The 10,294-nt window shown below is 49.4% G+C and overlaps 1 protein-coding gene across 2 annotated transcripts in view; it reads right to left on the bottom strand.

The window, feature by feature from the left end:
• LMCD1 (LIM and cysteine rich domains 1) overlaps positions 1-10,294 on the bottom strand; it is a 34,795-nt gene that overhangs the window by 19,894 nt on the left and 4,607 nt on the right. The window contains exon 1 of one of the 2 annotated variants that reach the window (XM_018555233.1): positions 1,597-1,605. The exons of the other annotated variant lie outside the window; for it this stretch is intronic. Coding sequence (XP_018410735.1) covers positions 1,597-1,605 — 9 coding nt within the window. Of the gene's footprint in view, positions 1-1,596; positions 1,606-10,294 lie in introns of those variants that run through there. 2 annotated transcript variants of the gene reach the window in all.

Raw genomic sequence — 10,294 nt, 5'->3', positions numbered from 1 at the left:
AGGCACCCCCCCCCCCCCCCCATATTGCCTTCTATATGGAGTAACCCAATAGCCTCATATATGGGGCCCATTTTTTACCTATTTAAAGAGTGACCCTATTGCCTCTTATAATGAGTGACCCCCTATTGTGCTGTATAAAATGTGACCCTTGTTGTCCCAAATAAGGCGCGATCCCTATGGTCCTATATAAGGAGCTACCCTTATTGCCCTATATAAAAGTGGTAATACCTATGGTCCTACATAAGGAGTGGCCCCCTATTGTGATATATAAGAAGTGACATAATGCCCCATATAAGGGGTGAGCCCTATGGTCCTATATAAAGAGTGACACTTATTGCCCCATATAAGGGGTGATCCCTATATAAAGGAGTGACCCCTATTTCCCCATGTAAGAAGTGATCCCTATGGTCCTATATAAGGAGTGACACTTATTGCCCCATATAAGGGGTGATCCCTATGGTCCTATATAAGGAGTGACCGCTATTGCCCCATAAAAGGGGTGATTCCTATGGTCCTATATAAGGAGTGACCCTTTATGCCCTATATCAGTGGTGATACCTATGGTCCTACATAAGGAGAGGCCCCCTATTGTGATATATAAGAAGTGATCAATGCCCCATATAATGGGTGATCCCTATGGTCCTATATAAGCAGTGACCGCCATTGCCCCATAAAAGTGGTGATTCCTATGGTCCTATATAAGGAGTGACCCTTATTGCCCTATATCAGTGGTGATACCTATGGTCCTACATAAGGAGAGGCCCCCTATTGTGATATATAAGAAGTGACCCACTGCCCCATATAATGGGTGATCCCTATGGTACTATATAAGGAGTGACCCCTATTGCCCCATGAAAGGAGCGATTCTGATCATTCTATATGAGAATGGTCCCTATTGCCTCCAATAAGGAGTGGTGACCCCCTATTGCCATGTATAAGAGGTGACCTCTAGTATTGCCCCATCTCTAATATGATAACACTGACTCCATAAAAAGGGAATGTTCCGCGGTGACATATGCGCTGCAGCCAATGTCACCCTTCATCTATTTTAATCTCGCCCCATGTGAGGATGAAATCAGAGCGGAGTGCTCAGGCATGCGTTAATCCCGCTCACCTGTCTCTCACAGGGGCCGTCACACCATTGTCACAGCGGATTGTGTTCGGTGGAAGATATTTGGGCCCTGCAGGAGTTCATGTGTGTCCAGGCTGCGGTGCTCTGTGCTCCACCCCCCCCCCCTCACACGACGTCCGTTTTGTGTGCTGACCGGCTCCGTACGCTGCGGCACTCAAAATGCATCCCAATGTATCCCTGTGTGTTTTATGGGCTACAGTTCTCACGTGCGCAGTCCGTTCAGCTTACGACAGAAAAAATACTGCATGTCACATTTTGTCAGGTCCGGAAACGGTCCGAAAACGGTCAGGATGCGCAAACGCGTCAAAAACGCACTGCACTGCAGCTAACATACTAACAGCCCCACTCCAGCACAAAAAAAAACGCATCCAAAACGCGGCCAAAAACACACTGCATCAGCAGCTCCACGTCTGCTGATCAGGACCTGATCTCATGTGAACAGGCCCTGAATGTGTTTATTATACACGACGCATTCCTGGCTTATCACTGAACTGTAACTTGTTCTGGTCAAGGGAAAATAGGAGAGGGGGTGAGTGACGGGCTGTGAACACATTACAGCAGAGACAACCGGGTACCCAGCTCAGGGGTACAGGCACCCAGCTCCATACACCCAGCAGAAAGAGATTGTGGGAAAGGTTGGTGGGGGGAGGGGGGGTGGCGGCCATGACAGTTCTGCAGCTTTATCTTCCTGCGGGATAGCTAGGAGGGAACACAAATCTGTCCTCCCAATCACAAGGGGATTCTGGGAAAATGTTCAGCAAACGTGCTGGTCCAGCGGCTTTATTTTTGCTGCAGGATGGTCATGGCTGTGATCATTCTCTTTCCTAGGGCACTCATATGGACCCGGGACATAAAGGAACTACCGTGTTTCCCCGAAAATAAGACAGTGTCTTATTTATTTATTTTTTTTGCACGAAAAAACACACTAGGTCTTATTTTCGGGGGATGTCTTACCGGGCCGGGGGAGGAATACTCACAGGACTGGACGAGGTCCCGAAAGGCGGCGTGCTGTTGCCGGTCCCGGTGTCGAAGTTTGGTAGGTACCGTGACCCTACACTGCTGTACTATGCACATAACTGAAGGGGGCGCTCTCCTCTAAAATGTATATTCAATACATCTCTGCAATACATGCACATTTCCTATGTTGTTCTTTTGAAAAAGTTCAAAAACGTTGCAAGTTTTCCTAGGGAGCTCACAGCAGCAGAGTCTGCCTGTATACAGCACCGGATAGCTCTCCACTGCGTGCACTGATCTCCACCGCCCGCACATGCATCTGCCCCTGCTGAGACCCCCTGCATCTGCCACTGTTGAGAGCCTTCACATCTCCCCTCACATCTCCCCTGCTGAGACCCTCTGCACCTGCCCCTCCTGAGACCCTCTGCTTGAGGTATCATGCTGGAGCAGAGCGGCAGCACAGAGCATGTAGCAAATTCATATACTATTCTGCATTGCTGTATAATGTATTGCTGGGATTTGTAATCCTCTACTGAGGTACAGGTAGAGATGCACTGTTACTCAGGGGAGACTCAGGGAGTGCTAAAGGTCTTTTGGTTTGGGGGGGCGCAATTCTTGCCTTGCCCCGGGCGCTGACAACCCACGCTACACCACTGCGCACATTTCCCCCCATGTTTTAAAATACTGCAAGTGAACTTCTAACTACCGACAACGCTGCCACTTTTGCACTGAAATCCCAAGCAGATTTGTCAGCTCTTCCCAAGCTCTCCCCTGCTGGGCTACAAAACATCTTCCTTCTCTGTTATGAAGATGAGGAGGGAGAGATGTTCTATAGTCCGGCAGGGCTGATGATGCTGGTTGGGATTTATTTCAGCAGTTATTGATCAGAAGAGCTAATTGATTGCAGTGTAATACAGACAACCACTAGAGGGCGCTCCTACAAATCTATAATGGAAATATAAAGGCAGCAAAGATGTCAAAAATACATATAAAAATTACTCTAAAATAAACATAATCATTAAAAACATGCGTTCGGTGAGAACTCCGTACAGCTTGCCTTTTATGGGACGAGTCGGACATAATTACGCAGCTAATTAAAGAATAATCAGGCAGGATTTTCTCCGTTGCCTCGGGGCTCAGTGGCTTTTGTGACGGAGATTTTTTTTTTCTTCTCTCTAATATGTAAAGCATTAAAACCATTAAAACCATTAAAACCATTGTTTCCGAATCCTTTATCTCTGCACAGCTTCCGCCGTAAGTAGTAATTGCTGGGAAGCCTCGCAGGATCCCAATCCCTCTGAAATTGTGGAGGAGCCGAAATTAAATACTTAATAACAATGATTTGCAAACGCGGCTTCGGCGCCGGTGTTCTAATGGGATTATCCCCAGATTTAATTTCTTATTTTCCGTCTGATAAACTTTGAATAGCGGCTTTTAGCCGGCCCGGGCCCCCGGAGCCTCAGAGAGGAACTCATTCCGCTACACGTGGGCTCGCCGGCCCTAAGGGGGCATCGCGGAAGAGAATGTAATCATTCCATTATTAAAATCAAATTCCCAACATCTCCCGGTAACAAGGTCGGCTCCACTGTGCACGCCTGACTACAAATGTCAGACTATGGCTTGGATGGATAGATAGATAGATAGATAGATAGATAGATGGATAGATAGATAGATAGATAGATAGATAGATAGATAGATAGATAGATAGATAGATAGATAGATAGATAGATAGATAGATAGATAGATAGATAGATAAAGAGCCTTAAGTAGCCTCAAAAACACCTGGAACAAAATAATTTGGAACAAGGAGACCAAAATTTAACTTTACGGTTGCAACAATAATTGTGTATGGAGCAGCACATCATCCCTACTGTGAAACATGTAGGGATGATGTATTGGAGGTACGTGCAGGGCCGGTGCTGTCACCAGGCAAACTAGGCAGCCGCCTAGGGCGCACGCTGTCTAGTGCGCAGCCTCGACCACTCACCCCCCCATGCCTATTGCAAAAGCCAATAGCAGGCTGGCTATTGCACCCGCCCACTGAGCGGAATGAGTGGAACTGAGAGACAACTTTCTCTCTCAGGTTCGTTCCTCTGCTAATTGGTTTGGGTTTCAATAGCCAGTGTGCTATTGGCTATTTCATATTAAAATTACATCCACCTGTCGCCTATGGAAGCTAACTGGCAGGAGAATGGGGCCACACGGGGGGTGATTGGGGGTTGCACTGTGGGAGGGGGGCTGGGGGGGGTGCAAGAAGCTGGTCTAGCCTAGGGCGCAATATAGTCTAGCACCAGCCCTGGGTATGTGAGCTACAGCAGAATAAAGGATTTAGTATAAATTGATGGCAAGAAACATTTGAGACCTCAGGCACCGCTGCCACTGACTGCCGGTCTTCGGAGATTGGTGATGTCACTGCTGTGCTGCTCACTGTTCTCCTTGCTGGAGGCTCTGCCACAAGGAAGCAAAGCCCTGCCTCTACCAAGATGGCCGCCTCCATACAGAGACGCAGTGCAAAAACAAGTGTCTTTGTAATGCCTGAGTGTTGCCGTTTGCACACACGTCAGTGAGCGCTATGAACTTCCTGTTTTCTCGGTGACAACGTGTTATTTTTGGTCATTGAGTGAACCGCCTTCTCTTCCTATTTCTCCAAATTTGTTAAAAGATTGTCCATAGAAGACCAGTGACTAATGTGTCTCCGTCACCCCGATTTTTACTTTCCCTCTCTGCAATGGGAGGAAGATAAAGTTTAAATCATCCCTAATGATCGTCATCGTTTATTTTTTGCTCTCATTGATGTTTGTTGATTCATCGCATTATGTAACAGTCTGCGTCTCCGTGCGTATACATTGAGCGCCCGTCGTGACTCACGGGTGTTTGGATAAACTGAAGGCAGAAACTGCTCCATCTTTAGTATCTGACTCTGTCATCCCAATAGGAAGTGACTCAGTTCAGGGTCTCACTTTGTATCCTAGACTGACCAGTTACCATGGTGGCCATCACTGCATGCATACCTAGGGAGCCTTGCGGAGCTCAATTCCTGGTAGGGTGTCACCATTTTAAAAAGGACCATATTGGGACATTCGTAAGTGATAGAGGACAGAAAAGACAGAAAGTGAGATACAATGTTTCACTTCAAAAGAATGCTGGAGAGAACCAGCATGAAAATGTAACCATTGCTACCCCTGTAAAAGCAAAGGTTACAGTCATGTGCTCATTCCCTCCAGAGGTGACAACCTCTAGAATTGTAACATTGTATCTCCTTACTAACATGTATATATTTCCGATGATCCTCAGCTCCACCTAGTGGCCATAATGTGGTATCTTCCCAACTCAATGTTCTTTATGAACTAAACTAACCTAGGAACAGTTGATTTTGCCCCGAGGAAAGAACTACATCTGGGATTGATTGTGTCCGGGGTCTTATTACCATGGAAGATTGCAATGGGCATTCATAATGTAGCTGTTGGTCAATATTTATTGAAGATCTTTACGAAGAGAGCTATAGTAATGAAGCTTGTGACAAAGATCACTGGTAAGCTTTCAAGTGTTCAAAGTTTCTTCAGTGTTTACAAAGTAGAAATAGGGAAAATACCACATTATGGCCACTAGGTGGAGCTGAGGATCATAGGAAATGAATATATGTTAGTGAGGAGATACAATGTTACAATTCTAGAGACTGCTGGAGGGAATGAGCCCATGAATGTAATAGGGATGCACTCATACCGGTTTTAATGTATCGAGTACCAATATTTATTTTTTTGGTACTCGCCGATACCAAATACCAATGCCGGAAGTCTCATTAAGGAAGCCTGGGGGCATGTGATGACTCGCCCCCTGGCTTCCTGATTAGCCAGGAAGCCGGGCAGCTTGTAAAGACTCCCCTCCCCATGGTTTCCCGAATCGCACGAAAGCCATCTCCATGCTCCCTCCTCATCAGGTGACGGGGAGGCATGGAGTCGGCTTTCTGGCCAATCAGGAAGCTGGGGGGGTAATGACTTGCCACCTGGCTTCCTGATTGGCCGGGAAGCCATCTCCATCCTCCCTCGTCATTAAGTGACTGGCCAGTCAGGAAGCCAGGCAGCATGTAATGACTCTCTGCCCAGTTTCCTGATACCGGACGTTCGGGTATAGGGCTAGGCATCGGAGAATTTGGGCGAGTATGAGTACTCGCCCAAATACTCGGTATCGGCACCGATACTAGTATCAGTGCATCCCTAGAATGTAACCTTTGCTATTACCGGGATAGCAATGGTTACATTTTATGGTCATTCTCTCCAATGTTCTCTTGAAGTGTAACATTGTATCTCTCTATGAACCTGTATTTATTTCCTATGATCCTCAGCTCCACCTAGTGGCCATAATGCAGTATTTCCCCCATGGACTTTGTTCTTTAGGAAGGGAGCTATTGAAAAAAAAACCCACATTTGACCTGAAGAGAAAGTCCACTGAGAACGCTTGGTGTTGCCCCATTCTCACCACTTTCTCAGGATGAAGAAGCGATGCACATTTCTAGAAATAGACCCCCTACCTATGTTCGCCGCTCATCAGCCCAAAGTTGGCCACACATCTTGACTGCACAATCCCATTTTAGAAAAAAAAACTATCACCCATTCTTGCAGCAGCCGGGTGTTTAAAGGTGAACCATTCTCCAGTCTGTTTACTACTTTGTACACACTGGAAACCTTTGAACACATGGAAACTTGCCAGTGACCTTCATGCCGAGCTTTGCTAGTGTAGATCTATGGCTCCGATCTTCAGTAAACATTGACTTGCAGATGGCCAACAGCTATGTTATCAATGTCCTGAGCACTCTCACATGGTTATAGGATGCCAGGCACATTCAGTCTCAGGCGTGGGTCTGGTCCCCAGGTATAAGGAGGATGAGCTCAAGGCAAGAACGGGTCTATTGCACATGGTGATATGGGATGGATCAGGATATCTCCAGGACATGGATGGTCTCCAGGACTAGAATACAATTTATTCTTCATCTCTGAGAACATCTCTCTGTACCTTCTGAACACAGACTCTGTGGGTTGGGTACCCTCGGGGGCTTTGGCTCCTTGGTAATTGAGGTTCATGTGGTTTCTAAATCTTTGTGTTTAAAGGCAGAAGAACATGGAAAGGTTCCTGTGTAAACTCCTCACTCTACCAGTCAACCACCACCAAGGGTGTCCCAAGACCGCCTAAGGCGCGGGAGGTGGATTGTTGTAGCATGACGAGATGATGGGGTGGTCCATTGTGCTGGCTGTGAACGAAGAGAGCTTGGTGCAGGGTGCTGGCTGTGCACACTGAGAGCTTGGTGCAGGGTGCTGGTGGTGCACGATGAGACCTTGGTGGGGGGTGCTGGTGGTGCACGGGGGGTGGGGGTGGTACCTCTGGTATCTCACCCAGCTCACTGACCTCACTGGTTGCCAGGAGCTGGGGAGGACACTGAGCTTTTAGACGATCTTAGACGCTCTGGCAGGAAAGTGGCACACCTGCCCCCCCCCCCCCTTTAACGTGACCCAATGAGATACAGCCTGAGGCTGCCTTATTATAGGGAAAGCCTGCTCACCCCATGTCTTGTGGGGGACAGTAGCAGCTCGTTTCCTTCAGGCCAGACACTCTTTCAGCCTCCAGCAGCCATCATCTCCAGGAATCTCCCAAAGTGCCCGGAATTTCCTCATCAAACATCCATAACACAGAATGTCACACAGAATGCCCCATATACAGGGGGGGTGACCCATGCCTGAGCCCCATATACAGGGGGGGGGAGGAGTCTGGCGCCATATTTGACAGTCATCACAATGCCAGGGACAGCGCCTGGATTAAAGGGCACAAGAAAGAAGGGCCGAGGGCTCTTGAGAGGAGTACGGGGGGCCGGGTCCTGTGATGTTTTCAGGAAATATAGCATCCTGTCGGCCCCTCCCACCAGCCATGATCTGTCTGCATTGCACAGAGACCCAGTGATGACATCACAAGGTATGGTTAGATGTCATTAGTATGTCGATGAGTGAGGGAGGGGAGGAGCAGAATAGGAGCAGATTGAACTTCAGCTTTTAATACTTGCTCACTCTATAGCAGTGGCAGGCAACCTCAGCACTGTTGTAGAACTACAAGTCCCATGAAGCATTGCAAGACTCTGACAGCCACAGGCATGACTCCCGCAGGCAGGGGCATGATAGTATCTGTAGTTGTGTCCCATCTGGAGTGCCGAGGTTGCCTACCCCTGCTCTGCTGCTGGGTCCCGGTGATTGTGATGAGGTGGTTTTAGGAATTGATTGCGAGCTGTAAACACACAATGAGCTCCGTGTGTAGCGGATTCCGGGCAGATACACCGATCCGAGTCTCCAAATTCTGCATCTGGAACCAATTCCTGGATAATAACACTACAAGGCGGGGGGGAGCATCCTGCAGGTCGGCCTCCTCCTCCTCGTGGCTGCCATATCACAGCTGTACCTGGATCTTGCTGCATTGGAGCAATTCATTCATTTCCCCGAGTGCTGCAAACTCCACCACCGCTCCAACGACTTCCCAGCCTGATATTTAAAGGCGCACTACGGTCAAGCTTGCATCGGGGCCTAGAGTACTAAAACAGGCATGAACTACGGCCCAATGAGGCAGACAAATGTCTGACACAGATCAGCCTCTGCTGCAGCCCCTCACCTTGTGATTGGATACAACGTTACAATGATCACTTGGAGAGCTGAGACTGAGGAAATGCTTCCTCCTGCCTGCAGCAGACTAATCACTGGGGGAGGGGAGAGTGAGGAAATGCTCCCTCCTGCCTGCAGCCGACTGATCACTGGGGAGGGGAGACTGAGGAAATCCTCCCTCCTGCCTGCAGCCGACTGATCACTGGGGAGGGGAGACTGAGGAAATCCTCCCTCCTGCCTGCAGCAGACTGATCACTGGGGGAGGGGAGAGTGAGGAAATGCTCCCTCCTGCCTGCAGCAGACTGATCACTGGGGGAGGGGAGACTTAGGAAATGCTTCCTCCTGCCTGCAGCAGACTGATGAGGTTGCTGTGTACTGTGACAAGTCAGGGATTTATTCATGGAGACTTTCTCCTCCCAGGGGTTGAACTACAACTCCCAGCAGACAAGCCGCCACATAACAGGCAGAGCCCCTTGAACTATGTGAAGCGCTTTGCTGCGGAGCGTTGTGACTTGTCTGTCCTGCCTGTCTGGCCCGAGGTTCCAATTATAGAAGTATGCGCCTTCTGCTGCAAGTGCCACAATGGGCGCCGTGTGAGGTGCGGCTACCGCCCTTCGCAAGCAGACCGCGGCACCAGATCCAGTCCGTCCACATATTTGTCGTCTCCGCGCTGCCGGGAGGATTTCTCTGCCCTCGCAGGAGAACCTTCGGCTTCCTGCGTCCCCGGAGCCCATGATAAGGGGTCCACTAGGGGGCCCCGTCCCACTATGTGCGCTACAACGCAGAAGCACGCGGAAACCACAACTCCCATCATACCTCTGCCTCCGGGACTCATGCCTGTGTCTGTCAGAGTCTTGCAAAGCCTCATGGGACTTGTAGTTCCACCACAGCCGCAGTGCCGAGGGTTGCCTACCCCCTGCTGTAGTGCCTCTCCCTTCTCTTCCCCGTGGATTGTGTTACAATGTATTCGTGGCTCAGTAATTGGCAGGCGGAGAAGAGGGGAAAGGATCCTAATGAGTGAAACAAACATCTCCGGCTGCACCGTTAAGGCCGTGACACACTGCACGCCAAGCAGCGCGGAGCGGTGGCGCGCTGCCTTTGCGAGCAGTGTGTCATGTCACTTTCTTCTCGGCACCTCAGCTGGCGAGAGCTCGCGGAGCTGAGCGTGCCGAGATGAACAATTTCAACTTCAGCCAATCGGCTCGCGCGAATAAACCAGCGTGACGGGATGCGACGTCTGGCCGGTTGTTACAGACGAGCCGATTGGCTGAAGGTGCAGTCAATCATCTGACTGCACTCAGCTCACACACTGCACGCGAAGCTCCGTGCCGGAGAGCTTTGCTTCGCTCTGCACGGCTTCGCGTGCAGTGTGTCACGGCCCTTATACTCAGCCGCGCCGTTCGGCGTGTTTATGTTTCGCCTTCGTTAGCGCTTTAATCATCCTGCGTGCCGTAACTTAGTCCTGACAGTTGCATGCGGAGCCCGGTGGTGCTTGTAGTCTGATCCTTCCATGTAATCCATTCTATAGGGCTTCATTTGCCGGCAGCAGATCCCCCCCCCTCTGTGTCTGATC

Source organism: Nanorana parkeri, unplaced genomic scaffold (genome assembly GCF_000935625.1).
Source record: "Nanorana parkeri isolate BGI_ZX_2015 unplaced genomic scaffold, ASM93562v1 scaffold188, whole genome shotgun sequence".
NCBI lineage: Eukaryota > Metazoa > Chordata > Amphibia > Anura > Dicroglossidae > Nanorana > Nanorana parkeri.
Note: the sequence above shows the minus strand (reverse complement) of the source record. Positions and strands in the feature narration are given on the sequence as shown.